Here is a 21,122-nt window from a genome sequence, read left to right on the forward strand (position 1 = left end):
TAAAAGTATTTCCCTATAACTTTGAGTGTTCCCTAGTCTTTGTAATTTTTGACGGCGTGAAAAATCGATCTACTTGTACCCGTTATACTCCACTTAGGATTTTATAGACTTCAATTATATCTCTGTCTCTTTTCCAAGCTGAAGAGCTTAACTATTTTAGCCTTTCCTCATACGAGAGGAGCTCCATCCCCTTTACCATCTTGGTCGCTCTTCTTTGAACCTTTTCTAGCGCCACTATATCTTTTTTGAGATAAGGAGACCAGAATTGAACGCAGTACTCTAGATGAGGTTGCACTATTGAACGATACAGGGGCATTATAACATTCTTAGTCTTGATAACCATCCCTTTTTAAATAATTTCTAGCATCCTGCTTGCTTTTTTGGCCGCCGCCGCACATTGAGCAGAAGGTTTCATCGTATTGTCTACGATGATACCCAGATCCTTTTCTTGGACGCTAATCCACAAGGTGGACCCTAGCATTCGGTAACTATGATTCAGGTTATTCTTCCCAATGTGCATCACTTTGCATTTGTCCATATATTTATAACCTATCTTTATCCAAAGTGAGGATTTTGTCTATTTATTTATTTATTTTTTCAGTTTTAGTTACTTTTCTGTACTTAGGTCCTTTACAAAGCCGAGCTAGAATTTTTAGTGCCGGAAACGGCGGTAACACCTTGGACGCTCATAGGAATTCTATGAACATCATAGCTGTTACTGTGGTGGCCGGCGCTAAAAATGCTTGTTCGGCTTTGTAAAGGAGGGGGTTAGTGAGGGTCTAAATCTAGTCTGCATATGTAAAAAAGTCCAGGTATTCTGTTAACATTGAATGTCTGTGTTGGATTGATCTGTACTAATTTGGCTTGTTTAATTTTCTCAATAGGTGTATTGAGGTATTTGTTTAAAAAATTTTCTAACCTGCTTAAACCTACCCAGCGCAGAATTTACAGTGCTGCCTTTTCCTAGGCAGGCATTTGTTGTGTGACTCCTAGAAGCTAGTGATATTATAGCATGCTGAAATTCCTTTGTAGGTCTTGAGTGACTTTTGTAGGAGTTTGTGTTAGTATGCCTGATACTAGAGTTTGGATTTGGGTTTAGCTTGTATCTTGTAGCCCATTGTAATTACATTCAGGTACAGTACTTGAGGCAAATGAATAGAGGGTTAAGTTACTTGTCCATGATCCCAAAGAACAACAGTACAATCTGAACCCTGGATTCCCTGGTTCCCAGCCCACTACTCTAACCATTAGATACAGCTAAGGCATGTTTGGTAACTCAACAATAAACTGCCTGGAAAAAAAACCAGTTGTATAGGTCTTATTCACAGAAAGCTCCAGCCACTTTGCCCATTTGTGCATCCCACTAAGCTATCATAAGTCATCTTCCTCTCTATCCCCTGCACTAAGGACTTTGTGTTTGTTGCATTCAAACCTGAATTCTGCCACTGATTTAGCTCTCATGACTTTTGACTGAGATCTACTGTAGGTATTCATTTTTGAGTGAAAAAAGTATTTTTTCACATTCTTTTTAAGCCTGCTTTTCTCTTGGTCTAAATGACAACCATTTGTCCTTGAGATGCTTGTTTCATGACTGAGCTGTAATGGTATATGCAAACAACCTAAGACTTAGCTGACTATGGCATTATTTAAAACCAGTATAAGTGTGGCCTTCTCACTGACCTAACAAATGAAGGATAACTCTAGAAAGCTAGTTACTGATGTATTTGGTGTACTAAGAATTATAACATTAACTCCTACAACTTGTTTCTTGATTTTCATTCTACAGAAAATGCTTTCTTTTGGTATTGTATTGAAACCTATAATATATTGGCTCATTTAAATATATAGCAGACTTCAAGAAAATACTAGCACTGTCAATTGAATGAAAACCTCAAGGTCAAAGGGTCATAAGATGAAGCTGAAAGGAGGAAGGAGGCTCAAAAGGGATCAGAGAAAGCAAGTTTTCACTCTCTCAATATTTAAATGCACCTAATGACTGGATTTAATGTACAAATGTTATGGGAGTATCAGCTATGAGTGGGAAATATCAGAACATGCAGGAACTTCACTACTATTCTTTTGGTTTAAGGTTTCCACTGTATGACTTGAATGAGAATTTCAGTGGCTCTCTTCACAGCTTCACTTGGGTCATTAAGTCGCCCACGTAACTTGTTCACATGCTCCAGCAGTATCTTGCGTCCCGCAGATGCCTCAGACATCATGGTTAGGGCTTTGATGGCATTCAGACGCACCTTGCTAAGCTGATCGTCAACCAGTGGCAATAAAGCTGTGATGGCTTCTGCATGCAATGCTGCATATTTACCTTAATAGAAGGAAAAGAAGGAACAAATCACTGGCAAATAAACTCAATCCAGGTTTTAGGCAACAGTATACTACATACTAAAGGTATGATTTAATAACCGGACTCCTGTGTGAGAAAGTCTATTTTATAAATGCAACATCACCAGTCAGATACAGCCTCATGCACACATTTATACCAGCTCAGAAGTTAGAACACACACACTTATAAACTAAGAAGGTAACTTTGTAACAGGAACCTAAATTGAGAGGCTAAGCAAGCACCTATTTTGAAGCTATTTCATAAAGACATATAAGTGCCTAGAGGAAAGGCAGGAAAGGGGAGATATGATAAAGATGTTTAAATACCTAAATGGCATACATGCGCATGAGTCGAGTCTCTTTCAATTGAAAGGAAGCACTGGAATGAGAGGGCATAGGATGAAGTTAAGAGGTGATAGGCTCAGGAGTAATTAAGGAAATGCTTTTTTACAGAAAAGGTGGTAGATGCATGGAACAGTCTCACAGAAGAAGTGGTGGAGACAGACACTGTGTCTGAATTCAAGAAGGCATGGAATAGGCACATGGGATCTCTCAGAGAGAGAAAGAGATAATGGTTACTGTGGATAGGCAGACTGGATGGGCCATTTGGCCTTTTATCTGCCATCATGTTTCTATAGGGCTCATATTCAAAAGAGAAAAAGGTCCAAAAAAGGCATAAAGTTTTTGACGCCTGGTCATCTCATTCATCTATAGTCCAAAAAAGGCATAAAGTATTTGATGCCTGGTCATCCCATTCATCTATATTTCAAGGGGGGGAGGGAGGATGTGGAATGCGTGTTTTGGGCGGGTTTAGGACTTGGACGCTTTGCAGTAATAATTGAACATTTAACAAAATGTCCAGTGCACTATTTAGACATATGTGGCTAGACCTGTTTTAAAAACAAATAAGGGTACCCAAACTGACCAGATGACTACTGGAAAGATTAAGGCATGCCCATCCCCTTACCTTTGTCATGTGGTTTCTGCTTTCCTCATCTTCTTGTCATTCTCTTTCTTCCATCCACTGTCTGCCCCCTTCCAGAAACTGTCTTTCTCCCACTGCCATCTCTCCTCCTACCCCCCCCCCCTTTTGGTCTGGAATACATCATCTTCTCTATGTTCCATCATAGTCTGGCATATCTCTCCTTCCATCTCTCCTTCCCTCCCCCCTGTGGTTTTTAGCATCTCTCTCTTCTCATTTCCTCCACTCAGATCTGGTATCTCTGTCTCCTTCCCCGTTCTCTGGCATCTCTCTCTCCGCTCTCTTCCCTTTTATTTTCTTCTCTGGTCTTCCTTCTCTATTTTCTTACTATTGAGTCCTCCGTTTCCCTCTTTTCATTGTGTCTACCTACAGCATGCCACCCCTTTCCTTCACCCTTCCACTATCTCACTAACTCTATCTTCTTCCCCCCATCTAGCATATGTCGTTTTGCTTTATCCCCTCCTTCTATCCAGTATGTGTTCTCTTTCTCCACTTCCATTCAGCATTTGCTCTCCCCTCTCAACTGACGTCCAACTGCCCTCTTCTATCTCCCCTTCTCCCCACTTCCATCATCTGCCCCTTCTCTCTCTCCTCCCCACTTCCATCATCTGCCCCTTCTCTCAATCTCTCCCTTCTCCCCACTTCCATCATCATCTGCCTCCTTCTCTCTCTCCCTTTTCCCCACTTCCATCATCTGCCCCTTCTCTCGATCTCTCCCTTCTCCCCACTTCCATCATCTTCATCTGCTCCCTTCTCTCAATCTCTCCCTTCTCCCTACTTCCATCATCACCATCTGTCCCTTCTCTCAATCTCTCCCTCCACCCCAGGCCATCTCCCTCACCTTTCTTTCAGATTTTGGCAACAAGTAAGATTGGCAACGCCCCCCCCCTGGCAATTGCACTTCAGATTGGCAACAGGCCCTCCCCCACCCACCCTGGCGACGGCACTCAAGAATGGCAATGGGCTCTCCCGGCATCAATGGCACTTCATAAAGGCAACGCGATGCTCAGTCCAAAGCTTCCCTCTGACACGAACTGCCCAAGCGGAAACAGGAAGCTGCGTCAGAGGGGAAGCTTTGGGCTTAGCACCACGTTGCCGATCTAAAGTGCTGGGGGAGGCCCGTTGTCAATCTTGAGTGCCGTCGTAGGGGGAGGGTCGGCTGCCAATCTTAAATGCCACCTGTCGCTGTTTGAAAAAAAATAAAAAGGCTCTCTCTTTGCCCTCCTTCAGCGGGCCCCCCTAACAATTTTGGGCCCTAGGCATGTGCCTACTGGGCCTATCCTTTAATCCGACCCTGCAGAAAGGTGCTCTGATTGAGCAGTCATCCACTGGAGGGGTTAAGGCATGACTTCTCCTTAATCCTCCAGTGTTTGCTGTCCACCTCCCTCTCCCCTGAAAGTAGAAATCAGGCTCTATGACAGCATCAGGTATTATGAGCATTCTTAACAGAGTAGGAAGCAGGTCTGAAGAGTGGATTAGTGGTTAGTGCAGTAGACTGTAAATCAAGTGACCCAGGTGAAAATAACACTTCATGCTGGATTTTTCCATTGTATGGAGGTCTGTTTCATGTATTTGCGATAAGGCTGTGTCCTAGGGTTACCATATTTGTTCACACAAAAAAGAGAATATGTGGCCTCACCCCCCAGCCCCACACTGTTCTGCCTCAATCCAACCCCATTCCATCTCAGCCCCACCCTGTTCCAACCCAGTCCTACCCCCACACGAACCTCTTCTCCTCTCCTTCCGTGAGCTCTGAGCTGCGTCTGGAGGGCCTCCAAGCATGTGCGGACGTGACGTGATGACATCACACACATGCATGCATGCATGGACACACTTCAGATGCAGCTCCGAGCTCCTAAACTCAGACAAACTGCCATATTTTCAAAAACCACCCAGACACCAGGACAGTCCTCTAAAAAGAGGACAGTTCTGGGAAAATCCAGACATATGATAACTCTACTGTATCCTATTTGAAAACACATGCAAGATGGACATCTGTTTGGGACATTCTGACTTGAATGACCTTTTCAAAATGCCCCTCTCTATAATGCATACTTTGTGACTGCATCCACACTCTGCCCAAAGAAGACCTACATCCAAGTTGTATAAATGGACATGCCTTCTTGTTAGTGTGCATACATTACATGTGGAGTAATTTTGAAAGAGGTTCGACAATGAATTACTCCAACTCAAAAGAAAATGCAGACAACTAGAAAGAAAATGGAGAAAAAGTAGCCAAGATTCCACAAAAGCAGAATGGAAAATACTTCCACAAAAGCAGAATGGAAAATACTTCACCAAAACTACAAACAAAAGCTGAAAGAAAAAAGAAAGACTTACTACACAAAGCAAATAGTAGAAGGATTCCAAGACACAAAAAAGATATTCCAGTTACTAAAAGAACTCACAGACACCTCACCATATCTGATCACTAACAACTCCCCCCCTCCCTCAGCCACCGTGTTAGCCACATTCTTCAAAAATAAGATCGCTAATATCAGATCCACGTTCAATGATACACTGATTCACCTAGAAGTAATCTCAACCTCTCCCACAGAAAAAGAATTGATAGCAGCAGACAGAACCTGGCCCAACTTCTCACCTATACAATGGTCAGACTTCAACAAACTATATAACAAATACAGTCATGCAGCCTGCAAACTTAATCACTGTCCACCATACCTACTGAAAACCTCCAGTACGCTATTCCGCACTCTGCTCCTACAATGGATACAAACCCTACTCACCGATGGCCATTTCCCACATAACCTCAGCAAAATCATCATAACTCAATCCTAAAAGACCCCAAGGGAGCAACAGACCAACCATCTAATTATAGACCTACAGCCTCAATCCCACTATATGTCAAACTAATGGAAGGTCTAGTAGCTAAAGCCCTAAACATTTACCTAGATCACCACAACTTACTCCACCCCATGCAATCAGGCTTCAGAACCAACTACAGCACGGAGACTCTACTAGGAACACTCATGGACATCGTGAGACAACAGCTCTGCACTGGAAAAAAAATGATGATCATACAACTAGACCTCTCTGCAGCCTTTAACCTAGTAGACCACGACATCCTCTTACAAACTCTAGATGCAATAGGAATTACAGGAAAAGTTCTAACATAGTTTAAAGGATTCCTACAGTCCAGAACTTATAGAGTCAAAACAAACAAAGAAAAATCGGATCCTTGGTCCAAACCATGTGGAGTGCTACAGGGTTCTCCCCTATCTCCCACACTTTTCAACCTATACATTGCCTCCCTAAGTTCCTACCTAGATAAACTAGGCATTACCTCATACAGCTATACAGATGATATCACCATACTCCTCCCCTTCAACCAACTTGAACCATCCATGATAGGCACAATACACGTAACATTTGATACAGTAGCAACATGGATGAAAGAACACAAACTAAAACTTAACCCAGACAAAACAAACTTCATCCTCCTTGAAAACTGCAAATCTCCAACCTTGACAAATATAGAAATTAACTCGATCTCATACCCCATTCAACCCACATTAAAACTCCTCGGAGTGCTGATAGACAGAGGTTGTACCATGCAACCACAAATCAACAAAATTATAAAAACATCATTCGCCACTATAAGTCCGAAAATTCTTTGACAGAAAACAATTCCAACTTGTGGTTCAATCTCTAATCCTAGGCCTAATAGACTACTGTAACATACTATATCTCCCCTGTCCAACAACAAAGATGAAACAACTCCAAACAATACAAAATACAGCCCTAAGACTTATCTACTCTGGAAAAAATATGACCACATCACGGAGGCCTACCACGACTCACACTGGCTCCCAATAAAGCCAGAATACACTTCAAATTCCTTTGCCTACTATTCAAAGCTATAAACAGAAATAGCCCTTCCTACTAGAACAATCGACTAACTCATTCCACCTCAATCAGACACAGGAGAATCCACACAATATTCGCACATCTGCCAACCAAAAATGTCAAACGAAGAAAAATATATGACAACTTTCTAGCCACCAGACCAGCAAAACTGGACCGACAACTCACCAATCAGCTGACCTCAACCACAGACTACAAAACTTTCAAAAAAGAAACAAAAACCTTACTCTTCAAAAAACACATAAAACCAATATAACCTTACCAATAAAGTTCCAATCTCCACTGACATTACCAATCTACTCCTTAGCAAATTAGAAAATGTTCCTATATAATCTTATGTATTAAGATCATAACAATTCTTATGTAATCCGCCTTGAACTGCAAGGTAAAGGCGGAATAGAAGTCACTAATGTAATGTAATGTTTTTAACATATGTATACAGGCATAATCCCAATAAAAATCCTTTTTAAAATAGCGTCCTAAACAAGTACCCATATATTTTATAAAACATGCTGAAATATTCTCAGCCCAACCAAGAATGGAAGTGGCATAAAACAAAAGTGAGTTTGCTGGAGATTTTTTTTCTTGCTATTTTTCCTTTCTATACAGATTGTGGGTGCTGCAAGAAAAGGCTTAATTTTGGACTGTGTAGTTGTCTGCATTTTTCTCTCTGTGCCTGAAATTAAGGAACTGTATCCCACATTGAGCAGAGCTTTGGCAAAGCTGAGTCAAACGCTGGGCAGGAAACTCAGCTTGTTTGTTCTGGTGAATCACTGCTAACAGAGCTCCGTGTGCAGGTACCAGCTGCTAGCCGTTGCCACGGTAGCCCTGTTAATTACACTGAGCCTGCATGGTTCTCATAAATGTGGTGAAAATTTCTGAGAGTAAATGCTGATATATTTTTCACTGCTAAACACCAACCTGGTTTGTGAAGAAGTCTAACCTTAAGAGTGTATCTGCTGCATGAACGCCATAAAGCTGTCTCTCTTTTTTTTTTTTTTTTAATTCTTTATTCATTTTTAAAACTTTCATCAAGTGTACAAGAATCATAATAAACACAATTAATCAGAGCACTTGCATATCTTATCATTATAATCTAAACATAGAAATGTAACCCTCTCCCCACCCTCCCTCAAAACTCTTCATTCATAATAAGAATATTTGTATCCCTCCCCCCTCCCAATACTATATGTTGTATGACTAATAGAAAAATGGCATTTAATCATGACAAAAAGACGTCAATGGCTCCCAAATTTTAATAAAATTATTATAATTTCCATTTTGTATCGCTATTGATCTTTCCATTCTATATATGTGGCATAATGAATTCCACCAAAAATTAAAGTTCAACCTAGTATGATCTTTCCAGTTATTAGTAATATGTTGGATGGCAACTCCAGTCATGATCATTAAAAGTTTATTATTACTCGATGATATCTGACTCTTTTTTCTCATATACATTCCAAATATCACAGTATCATAAGATAACGCTACATGGTTTTCCAATAAACAATTTATTTGATCCCAGATTGAGTTCCAAAAGGCTAAGATATGGGGACAGTAGAATAAAAGATGATAAATAGTTAAATAGTTCCTTGTCCAATAGATGCTGGCATTGTAAATTGGAGATAGGGACTTTGGATAAAGCTGTCTCTGCTGAAATAAGAACTTGTTGCCTAGAAGTATAAGTTTGCTGTCTCTCTCTCTCATGGCTTCCTGTGCTTATAGCCATCATTGTTAACCAGGAAAGCGCTGCAGCAAAACCCCTCTTGAAGTTCAGGATGGAGGATTGCTTTCTTGTGACCACTGTAAATGTTAAATTAACTAAAGGAACTGGGTTGGAAACTTTCAAACATTCCCATAATGAGGCTCTGGTGAAGAGGACAGCGCTTAATTCACTTACCAAGCCCAGAGCCAGTGACTGGGTTAAACCTGATTTTGAATTACAATACAAATCTTTTCTGTTGATTATATTTTGTTTATGCTTTCATAAAAACCTGTGGTGAGCTTACAAAGTTCTCTATGTTTGTGCTGCATTACTAAGCTCATGGTATGGACTATGATTTTGAGACCACTGGCCAAATAAAGCTTACATTTTTTTCTTATGGCCATTCTGACTAAGTGGTTTTCATTGAAAGATCATCTGAAAGTGCAGTTCTAGGCTGTTGCCTAGAGAGAAACATCCTGAAAGGCTTCCCTAGTTCCAGGGGGACCACGCCAGATTCAAGCAGTGTGTCACTACCTGGCTGCCCGCCACGCTCTTTGGGGCACAGGTGTGACAATATCCTTAATAGTGAGGAGAGCGTGGTTTACATAGAGTATGACGGCAGAAGAGGGCCGGCGGCCCAACAAGTCTGCCCACTCAAGAACCCTCTCTCCCTGGAGTACCCATCTTTTATGCATAACTCTAGCACCCCCACCTGTTTGTCCATCGACTTTTGAATTCGAGCACATTACTATCCTCGACCACCTGGCGTGGAAGTTTATTCCATCGATCAATCACCCATTCGGTGAAGAAGTATTTCCTGGTGTCACCATGAAATCATCCCCCCCCCTTAAGTTTTAGCAGATGCCCTCTTGTTGCCGTGGGACCCATAAGAAAAAATATTTCTTCCTCCACTTCAATGCGACCCGTGATGTATTTGAATGTTTCTATCATGTCCCCCCTTTCTCTGCGCTCCTCGAGAGAATATAAGTGCAGTCTGGTCAGACGTTCTTCATATGGGATGTCTTTAAGTCCTGAGACCATCCTAGTGGCAATTCTCTGGATCGACTCCATTCTCTTCACATCCTTTTGATAATGTGGCCTCCAAAACAGGACACAGTACTCCAGGTGAAGTCTCACAACGGATCTGTATAACGGTAGTATGACTTCAGGCTTTTGGCTGATAAAGCTCCTTCTGATGCAACCCAGCATTTGTCTTGCCTTTGCTGAAGCTTTCTCCACCTGATTGGCAGCTTTCATATCTTCCCGGATGAGAACTCCCAAGTCACTTTCTGCAGTGGTTCTTGCTAAGTTTTCAGCGTTCAAGGTGTATGTTCTGCATGGGTTTCCCCTCCCAAGGAGCATTACTTTACATTTTTTGGCATTAAAGTTTAGTTGCCAAGTATTGGACCATTGTTCCAACAAAAGCAGGTCCTGCTCCATAGTGTTGGGCCCGGTTGTGCTATCAGGTTCTGTTGCTCTGCCCACAAGGTTGCATAGTTTAGCATCATCAGCAAATAATGTAATTTTGCCTCAAAGTCCCTGAGTTAGATCCCTAATAAAGATATTAAATAGCATCGGGCCCAAGACCGAACCCTGTGGCACTCCGCTGGTCACTTTTGATGTTTTTGAGGGGATACCATTCACCATTACTCTTTGAAGTCTGCAGCTAAGCCAGTCTCGTACCTATGCCGTCAGTGTTTTTCCTAGTCCTAACGAGTTCATCTTGTTCAATAACCTACGGTGTGGAACACTATCAAAAGCCTTGCTAAAGTCTAAATACATGATATCCAGGGACTCACCCTCATCCAGTTTTTTGTTACCCAGTCAAAGAAGCTTATCAGGTTGGATTGACAAGACCTTTCCTTTGTAAAGCCATGCTGGTGGGGATCCTTTAATCTTTCATCATCTAGAAATGTGTCCAATCTGTTCTTGATCAACTTCTCCATGAGTTTACTCACTATTGATGTGAGACTCACCGGTCTATAATTTTCAGCCTCTGACCTGCATCCCTTTTTGTGGAGCGGGATAACATTGACAGTTTTCCAGTCCAGGGGAACTTTTCCCTCGCTTAGCGAAAGATTGAAGAACACAGCTAACGGCTCTGCCAGGACATCCCTCAGTTCTCGAAGTACTCTAGGGTGTAGATCGTCCGGGCCCATAGCTTTGTTTATTTTTAATTTTGATAATTCTTGGTGGACCTCGCTCGCAGACCTCGCTCGCAGTAAATTCCATGTCCCGGAATGGGTCCTCCAAATTCCCCTTTGTCTGTAGCTGAGGACCGGATCCTGGTGCTTCGCAGGTGAAGACTGAACAGAAGTAGTTGTTGAATATTTCTGCTTTGTCTGCGTCCGAGTCTGTAAAGTTGCCATCAGATTTCTTTAGGCACCCAATAGTGTTTAGAGCTACAGCCTCAACACCCTGAGTGTGGGTTCAAACCCCATGCTGCACCCTGTGACCCTGGGCAAGTCATTTAATTCTCCACTGCCCCAGGTACAGTAGATAGATTGTGAGCCCACCGGGACAGATAAGGACAATGCTTTAAGTACCTTTATATAAACCACTTTGAGTTGATTTACAAAAAAGGTGGTATACAAGTCTCAATCCCTTTCCCCTGCACTCATAAGACCTTAAATGTAACATCCACCTTGGACTTGATGTATATAAGAAAAACAAAAAAGCCATGCTGAGTCAGACCAAGGTCCATTGAGCTCAGCATCCCATCTCTGAGAACTATACAGCAGATCCCAAAAAGGTAGATCTAGCTGTATTCCAGGGATTAGCATTGGCTCTCCCAAGTCTATCTCGAGAATAATCTTTATGCATCTTTCCCCCATGAACGTGTCAAAACCTCTTCTAACCCTGCTAAGGAAGTTGCCTTGAGAAATCTATTACTAGAGGATGTGGTCAACATAATTAAGCACTAGGTGAACAAAACTCTTTCTACATTTGTTTTCAATTTGTTTGGATGTTATGCATATATTCAGCACTGCTGACTATACAGTAAATCCGGACCACTAGACCCACCCCCAGGCCCGCCTAGTCCCACCCATCCCTGCCTCGGTTCCGCCCTTTCATGCCCCCAAGTCCAATCTAAGTCCTGCCTCTAATCCCGCCCCAGCCCCGCCCCCCCCACTGCCTTCTTTCGTTGGGCAGGACATCCGCACATGTGCAATGATGTCATGCACACGTGCGTGAGACATCTTCGCGTCATATCCATGCATGCAAGGATGCTCTCCTACACGAAGGAAAGCTTTTCAAAACCCGAACAAAGTGCCAGATTTTGAAAAGCTGTCTGGACATGTCTGGGAAATCCGGACATCTGGTAACCCTAACTATACATAATGTGCAACTGAATAGAGCCTGACTGAAACCAAAATTGGCTGCTTAGTTTTATCTGAAACCAAAGCTGAAAATGAAACTAGCCCCACCCCAGCCCCCACTTTCTTCCTCCCTCAACCAGAGAGAGCTCCCCTCCTGAACCCACTGAGCAGCATCCTGGGCCTACCAAATTTCTCTTTCTTTGTTGTCCAACTTTTTAACTGACCTTACGAAGAGGCAGCAGATCTAAGATTAGGTTGGAAGCAGGCCTATCTCACCTTCTTTGTCTTACCTTTTGTGGTGATTGTGGCATTCATCAATGCACCTGCAGCATTGGCCCGTACCTCTGCATCTTTATCCTTCAGGAGCTGTACCAGGAGGGGTATGACACCTTCTTCACATGCCTTGTTCTTTCCTTCCAGAGGAACCCTGATAGTTTCATGAAGGAGAAACGAATGAATAATTAGCTCATGAAAAATGTCCCAAGATTCAATTCAATTTCTAAGGCTCACAAGTCTAGGATTTTATGAATAGGAAGACAATTATAATTGTTTCAATATTCAATATTTAAACATCATGATCAACATTGTTTTTTAGCATTAACCCTGGCTGTTAAACTAGAGGTGTAGCCATGGGCCTAGGCAGGCCTTGCCTGTCCAATTTGGGCTCAGGCCCATCCACCCAGCAGCTAAAGGCTGCCAGCAGTGGGTCCTACGTGACCCAGAAACATTCCCTCTTTCTCTCCCTCCCTTCCCACCCCCTTCCAGCCCTTTACAGCAGACTTTCCCTCCCTCCTTTCCATCTCCTTAGCCCACATACTTTTTTTTCAGGTTGCCGGCACTGGTTCCTACATGCTGCCAGTGGCTGACCTAGAAGCCTTCCCTCTGACGCAAAAAACAAACACGTCAGAGGGAAAGCTTCTGGGTCAGCCACCAGCTGCATGTAGGAACTGCTGCCAGTGACCTGAAGAAAAGGTATGCAGGAGGGGGGTGGGAAGAGACAGAGAGAAAGAATCTGCTGCATGGGCTGAGGGGTGGGAAGGGAGGGAAAGAAAGTCTGCTGCACAGGCTGGAGGGGATGGGAATGGAGGGAGAGAGAGTCTATTGCTTGAGCTGGCTGGCTGGCTGGCTGAGGGCAGGATTAATTCTTTGAGGGCCCCTAGGCACACAAGTACATTGGGCCCCCTGCCCCAACCCACCCCACCCCACCATGCCCCGACCTACCCCACTCCCATGTATTTACTTCTTTATTTCCACTTTATTTTTTTTTTTTTTAAATTCAAAACAAACAAAGATTACCATACCAGTGCTAGTGTACAGTTTTTCTTCTATGCAGCCTCCAAACATCTCTGAACAAAACTCCCCTTTCTTCCTAGAGGAAGAGATCTTCAGCTGGAAGGGCTTTGGGAAGCCCACCAATTTATATTTTGCATTTGGGTAGGAGGGAAGAAAATTTAGTGCCCATCATTTTATTGGACTAATACATTTCTTACTTAGCTTTCAGAAGTTAAAACCTCTTCTTCAGATCAGTAAACTATACTGCTACATAGAAACATAGTAGATGACGGCAGATAAAGACCCGAATGGTCCATCCAGTCTGCCCAACCTGATTCAATTTAAATTTTTTTTTTTTTTTTAATTTTTTCTTCTTAGCTATTTCTGGGCAAGAATCCAAAGCTTTACCCAGTACTGTGCTTGGGTTTCAACTGCCGAAATCTCTGTTAAGACTTACTCCAGCCCATCTACACCCTCCCAGCCATTGAAGCCCTCCCCTGCCCATCCTCCACCAAACGGCCATACACAGACACAGACCGTGCAAGTCTGCCCAGTAACTGGCCTAGTTCAATATTTAATATTATTTTCTGATTCTAAATCTTCTGTGTTCATCCCACGCTTCTTTGAACTCAGTCACAGTTTTACTCTCCACCACCTCTCTCGGGAGCGCATTCCAGTATCCCTGTCCTGACCTGAGGAAAGGAGTTATGGTCTCTGAATTTGTAAAAAATATATTTAAATTAGTTCAATAGACAGTATCATCTTAATTCCATTTTCTATTAATAAACGATTATCAACACAGCTACAATAATACTTTGTCCTAAATCAAAAATAAATAAATAGAAATTTTTTTCTACCTTTGTTGTCTGGTTTCTGCTTTCCTCATCTTCTCTTCCTTCTATCCACTGTCTGCCCCTTCCAGAAAATGTTTGTCTCCCTCTGCCATCTTTGCTCCTGCCTCCACCCCCCCCCCCCCTTTGTCTGGCATCCATCACCTTCCCTCTATTCCCCTCATAGTCTGGCATCTCTCTCCTTCCATCTCTCCTTCCCTCCCCCCTGTGGTTTTTAGCATCTCTCTTCTCATTTCCTTCACTCAGATGTGATATCTCTGTGTCATTCCCCGTTCTTTGGCATATCTCTCCTCTCTCTTCCCTTTCCTTTTCTTCTATGGTCTTCCTTCTCTATTTTCTGCCTCTGTCTAAATTAAATTCTTTCTTACTATTCAGCCCTCAGTTTTCCTCTTTTCACTGTGTATACTCACAGCTTGTTACCCCTTTCCTTCACCCCTCCACTATCTCACTAACTATCTTCTTTCCCCCATCCAGCATGTGGGAAAGCAGTAGCAGTGGTGAGGGCTGGGCACAAGTTCTCTCCACTTCCATCATCTGCCCTGCTCCCTTCTGTCTCCCTTCTTCCCACTTCCATCATCTGTCCTGCCCTGCCCCTTTTTGCCCACATCCATCATCTGCCCTGCTCTGCCTTGCCCCCTTCTCTCTCTACCTCCACCCCAGGCCCATCTCACCACTCACCTTTCACTCCGATTTTTTTTTTTTTTTTTTTTAGAACGGTGACGCCCCCCCCCCCAAAGCATCGATCGGCAACGCGGGCCCCCCCAAATCAGCAACGTGGCCCCCCATCAATGGAAAGTAAGACAAACCAGCAACATGGGTAAGAAAGTCAACAGGAACTGTAATTTTGCAAGCTGTGCTGCTTGCCCAAAGCTTCCCTCTGAAGCACTCAGGCAAAAACAGGAATCTGCGTCAGGGGGAAGCTTTGGGCAAGCAGCACCGCTTGCCTTTCTTACCCGTGTTGCTTGCTTGTCTTACTTTCCGGCGATGTGGGAGGCTGCGTTGCCGATTGAGGGGGGGCCCGTGTTGCTGATCGGATGGGGGGGGCATTGCCGATCGATGCTGGAGGGGCCCATCACCGTTTGGAAAAACAATGTTGATGCCCTCCTTCTTCGGGCCCCCCTGACCATTTCGGGCCCTAGGCACGTGCCTACTGGGCGTATTGGTTAATACGGCCCTGGTCTGGCTACGTCACCATGTTAAACATGCTCTGTATATTCAGTACCACTATCTGGCTATTTATTTGCAATCACCTATAGTACATCAATCTGGGGAACCTTCTCATAAGAACATAATAGCCATACTAGGTCATACAGATGGTCTATCCAGCCCAGTATCCTGCTTCCAACAGTGGCTAAACCAGGACAAAAGCACCTGGCAGAATCCCAAGAGTAGCAAGAGTCCATGCTGCCAAACTCATGGATAAGAAGTGGCTTTCCCATATCTATCTTAATAGCAAAATATGGCTTTATAGCACGTGCTACCCGAAAAACTATCGCCTGCTCAAGAGGAGGCGGTAGCAGCTAGCGCACGGGGCATTTTAACGCTCGCTATTTTGCGCGTTAAGGCCCTAATGCACCTTTATAAAAAGAGCCCTATGAATATTTTAGAAGTTATCTTTTCACAAAATGTTAGTTTAAATGTTATTTTATACCTAATACTACATATATACTGTATATAATATGTATGTTTAACCTGTAAGCCGTTCTGAGCTCTTTGGGGACAACGGGATAGAAAACAAATTAAATAAATAAATATAAATATATATATTGGGGTTTTTGTAGAAGACCGAGCCCTGATACAGACTTTTGTTGCAAAATATGCATGTTGGCTATGGGTCTGAACATCAATAAACAAAGAGAAGTACTGTGATTTAAAAAAAAGGATTTTGAGATATTCACAAAGATGTTTATAAGCAACTAGTCTTTAAGCCCCAACTTATCTATCCTTCAGGAAATCTCTCAAATCATACCTCTTTGATAAATTCCTCTAACCCCCACCCTCCCAACCAAACTACTAATCTCAACCTCGCCTCCCTCCCTACCCTTCCTCCTCCTCTTCCCCAGTTGTTTTTCCTTTCCCCTTTCTGCACCCCCCTTGCAACAGTTATTGGATCATTTTGTAATTGCCACTGGTTTATACCATACACTTGATAACTAATTCTCTGTACCTTCATTGCATATGTACAGTTCTCATCTCCTGTAAACTGCTCTGAACTGTTTTCTGATATTCTGTAACTTCGCTGTATATGTACAGTCTCTTCCCCTGTAAACCGCTCTGAACTGTTTTGTGGTATTGCGGTATACAAAAATAAAGTTGTTATTATTATATTAACGGGTGCTAGAATATATGTCTATCTTTCTTTCTGTCTCTCTCCCTACCACTGTCTTTTTTTTCTGTCTCTCTCCCTCCAGCTGTCTTTCTTTCTATCTGTCTCACTCCCTGGCCTCCTTTGGCTGGCTGTCTCTCTCCCTGCCCCTGTGTCTTTCTTCCTTTCTTTCTGTCTCCCTCCCTACTTCCCTGTGCAGCAGCTGCAGCATTGCCTCTCCCTCCATTTCCCTGTGCAATAGCATTTTTCCCCTCCCCCCTCACTTCCCTGTGCAGAAGCCGAAGTAGCATTCCCTCCCCCTCCATTTCCCTGTGTAGTAGCATTTTTCCCTCCCCCCTACTTCCTCATGCAAAAGCTGAAGCAGCATTCCCTCCCCCTCCATTTCCCTGTGCAGCAGTATTTTTTTCCATCCCTACTTCCCTGTGCAGCAGCCGTAGCATCCCTCCCCCTTCATTTCCGTGTTCAGGAGCATTTTTTCCCCACCCCCCACTTCCCTGTGCAGCAGCCACAGCATTACCTCCCCCTCCATTTCCCTGTTCAGCAGCATTTTTTCCCGTACCCCCACTTCCCTGTGCAGTAGCCACAGCATTCCCCCCTCCATTTCCCTGTTCAGCAGCATTTTTCCCCTCCCCCCACTTCCCTGTGCAGTAGCCACAACATTCCCTCCCCCTCCATTTCCCTGTTCAGCAGCATTTTTTGCCCTCCCTCCACTTCCCTGTGCAGCAGCCACAGCATTCCCTCCCCCTCCATTTCCCTGTGCAGCAGCAGGATTTCTCCATCCCCCTAATCTTCCCGCAGTCTGGCCGACTCCCTTGCCGGAGTTATTTTTCAGTTTAAAGGTGCCGCCGCGGCTCCTCTAACGATCCCCACCTGCATCGGAAGTCTTCTCTAAAGCAGGTGCGGCTTGTGACAGGAGCCGCTGCGGCACCTGTAAACTGAAAAATAACTCCGGCAAGGGAGCCAGCCAACTGGCAGTTCAATTCGGAGCTTCGGTCTGCCCTGCACCCTGCGTGCCTTGCCGTATTGTATTTTTTAGTTGAAAGACGCGGCGGCGGCTCCTCTCATAATCCCCACTTGCGTCGGAAGTCCTGTATCTGAAGTACAGGGGGTCCGGGGATGTAGGGCTCTGTGGCTCAGCTGATCCTGGCAGGGGGAATCCCCATCAGCTGAGCTGCCAGGAATCCCTGAAACTGGCTCAGCTGAAGGGGATTCCTCTGCTGCGATCAGACAAGGTAATTGGTGGGTACGTCTATAAAACTTGCTTTTGTGTGTTTTTCAGGTGAACATTTTTATTTTTGAAAATGGGCAAAAAAGGTAGGCGTCCTAAGGACCAAAACTTATACCTAGCTCATTTTCAAAAATAAAAGATAGACGTTTGAAAATGGCCATTTTTCCTACTAGGTTTGTGGACATCTTACACACTAGGCACACTATCGATTATGCCCCTCTATGCGTTTTAAGTTAGGACAGCCTTTTAGCTGACCAATATTTATCTATGTAGTTCTATGAATAGTGGTTAAATATTGCCAACTGTCTGTAGAGATAGGCAGAATACTGAAACTCCAACCTTACTCTACCCTGGCTCTATTTTCCAAGATTATCTAAATACATTTTCAGTGGTATTATCTGGACCGTGCTCCTGAAAATTGGCAGAAACAGTACTTATCCCTATAGCAGCATATCTAGGATAATAGCAGAAAAAGGGACTGATACTTGTTATATTGTATTTTCTGGGTAGCATTTTTTCTTATGAGCTTGTATGGTATTGTATTGATTCCAAAATGTTTCCTATAACTTTTAAATCCTGCCTTTTAGGACCGTTTTCTTGTATGGATTTTGGTCTTCTACGCTGAAACCCAGTGGCAGAGTTAGGTCTGGACTGTCATGTCTTTTCCTCACTCACATGATTCCCATTAGAGCACGGGCAGCCTTGTTCCTGATGGGCACTGATGAGTGGCTGAGTTTCTCTTTCAGAACAGTAACTGCACCAGCATTGAGGGCTTGAGATGCTTCTTCCCGAAGGCAGAAATGCAGTGTGTCCAGTATCAACTCCTGGATCTCTTCCAACTCTGTCTTTAGCTTTAGCACAAACTGGGCAATCAGTTGGGCTTCCACTAGTCCTGCAGAACCTATGAAACATTTAAGATGATACAGAAAAAACTCAGCCTTATGCGTACTTTGCTGATCTTATTCTGGAGATAAGCATTATTTGTTGACCAACAGTGATATCTAACCAGTAACAAATCAATGACTGGTATCAGTTCAGCTCTTTCCTTCCAATAGACATCTTTGTTGCAGAGTGACTAAAACAATGATTAAAGTTTGTAGATACTTTCTTTTTTTTTTTAATAATTGAGGAATATTGGTATTACAAGCTTTTCTCTCATTCTAGGGGCCATACTGAATAGCCCACATACATTGTAGTCACTTTCCAAAGAGAGACCACCTATCTTGGTTCGGTGAAGGTTCTTATGAGCGCGAGACAGACGCACGCCGACAAACGAGCATCGACAATTCAGCGCAGGACTTCATCATGACGAAGAAAAACCTTCTTTTAAAGGGCTCCGACGGGGGGGTCTTGGTGGGGAATCCCCTCACTCTACTTAATAGGGATTGTGCTGGCGTTGGAGGGGGGTGTAACCCCCATTATACTGAAAACGTAACTTTTTCCCTAAAAAATAGAGAAAAAGTTACATTTACAGTATAATGTGGGGTTATAGCCCCCCCAACCCCCCCAACGCCAGCGCAATCACTATTAAGTAGAGTGGGGGGTTCCCCACCAAGACCCCCCATCGGAGCCCTTTAAAAGAATGTTTTTCTTCGGCGCGATGAAGCACTATGGTATTCTGAGCACTATGGTATTCTGTAGCACTATGGTATGAGAGGTGTGCTAAAAAGTTCCAAGAAGAGAATGATGTGGACATGGTTCAATCAATGATCTGAAACAAGGTCAAAACATAGAATTTTATTTCTGCAAATTGGCACTTAATGAAATAAGATAGCACTCTTTTTCAGCTACAGTGGCAAAATAGCAATCAGAATTTAGGAAGTTGGTTGGGCTGCAAACTTTTCAGCATTCCCTCGTATATGGATAGTGCCACTGAATATTAAATACAACTTCTGCACTATCTTGATCAGTGTATCGCAAACTGTGTGCCGCGGATTCCAGGTGTGCTGCGAGATGCCAGCGAGGAGAGGCGCTGGCACCAGCTGACTGCCTATAGGACGTGTCTCTTGCATCTCACCAACACCTATGCTTCTCTGTGCCTTTCTTTTTGTAGCACACACCCCCCCCCCCACCCTGCCCCTGCCCCCAATGGTGGCTCATGCATTTCTGGATGCACAGGGTTTAGTGCACCGCAGCTTCTGGAAATTTGCAAGACACTGATCTAGATCACTGTTCTTCAACTGCCAGTCCACGGACCAGTGCCGGTCCGCAGGAAATTTCTGACGGTCTGCGCAGGGCCGGCGAGATTGATTAACTTCAGTTTCCTGCCGGTCCATGCAGGGTCGGAAAGATCGAGATATTTTCAGCTGGTCCGCGCTGGGCAGAAGAGATCATGGGGAGCCTTCGACAGTGGCTTTCTCCCCTCTCTGCAGCTCTCCTTACTTACCAGCGCAGCGATTCACGAAGGCAGCCTTGGGGCTTTTGCTGAGTCACGGCTGTCTCTGATGATGCAATTTCCTCTTTCCTCAGAGGCGGTGCGACCCAACAAAGGACCCGAGGCTGCCTTCCTGAATCGCTGTGCTAGCAAGTAAGGAGAGCTACTGAGAGGGGAGAAATCCACTGTTGGAGTCTGGGAAGCTGCTGGGCAAGGGGAAAAAAGGAACAGCTGCTATTAGACCTGGAGGGAAGGATAAGGAGAGATGCTGCTGGGAGGGGAGGAGGGAAAGGAGTATGAGAAGTTGCTAGGCAAGGGGAAAAAAGGGACAGCTGCTATTGGACCTGCAGGGATAAGGAGAGATTAAAGTTTGTAGATATAGCTGGGAGGGGAGGAGGGAAAGGAGTCTGGGAAGCTTTTGGACAAAGGAAAAAAGGGACAGCTGCTACTGGACCTGGAGGGAAGAAGGAGAGATGCTGCTGGGAGGGAAGGAAGGGAGGAGAGTTACTGCTGGACAGGAGGAGGAGGGAAGGGAGAAGGAAAAAAGGAAGGAAACAGCTGGCAGGGAGATTAGAGGAGGGGAAGGGGAGAGACAGGCATGAGAAAGTAGAGAAATTGATGATGGGAAGGGGACAGCAGAGAAATAAGCAGAGAGGGACAATGATGCTAGATCTGGTGTAGGAGAGATAAAAATGAAGAGAGCAGTGAAGCTGGAATGAATCATGTAAAAAGGAGAGAGGGGGCACAAGCTGGATGGAAAGGGGAAAGGGGCATAGAAAGAAGACAGATACCATATGGAAGGGGGAGAGGCTAGACAGTGGATGGAAGGGGCACAT

At 44.0% G+C, this 21,122-nt stretch overlaps 1 protein-coding gene across 2 annotated transcripts in view; it reads right to left on the minus strand.

The window, feature by feature from the left end:
- Nucleotides 1-428: 428 nt before the first annotated feature.
- RSPH14 (radial spoke head 14 homolog) overlaps nucleotides 429-21,122 on the minus strand; it is a 189,489-nt gene continuing 168,795 nt past the window's right edge. For both annotated transcript variants that reach the window (XM_033955836.1, XM_033955837.1), the window contains exons 4-6: nucleotides 18,588-18,813; nucleotides 12,526-12,662; nucleotides 429-2,323 (exon numbers count right to left, since the gene is read on the minus strand). In XM_033955836.1, the coding sequence (XP_033811727.1) occupies nucleotides 2,085-2,323; nucleotides 12,526-12,662; nucleotides 18,588-18,813 (602 nt within the window). In that variant the 3' untranslated portion in view covers nucleotides 429-2,084. The remainder of the gene's footprint in view (nucleotides 2,324-12,525; nucleotides 12,663-18,587; nucleotides 18,814-21,122) is intronic.

The sequence above is a fragment of the Geotrypetes seraphini genome, chromosome 8 (genome assembly GCF_902459505.1).
Source record: "Geotrypetes seraphini chromosome 8, aGeoSer1.1, whole genome shotgun sequence".
NCBI lineage: Eukaryota > Metazoa > Chordata > Amphibia > Gymnophiona > Dermophiidae > Geotrypetes > Geotrypetes seraphini.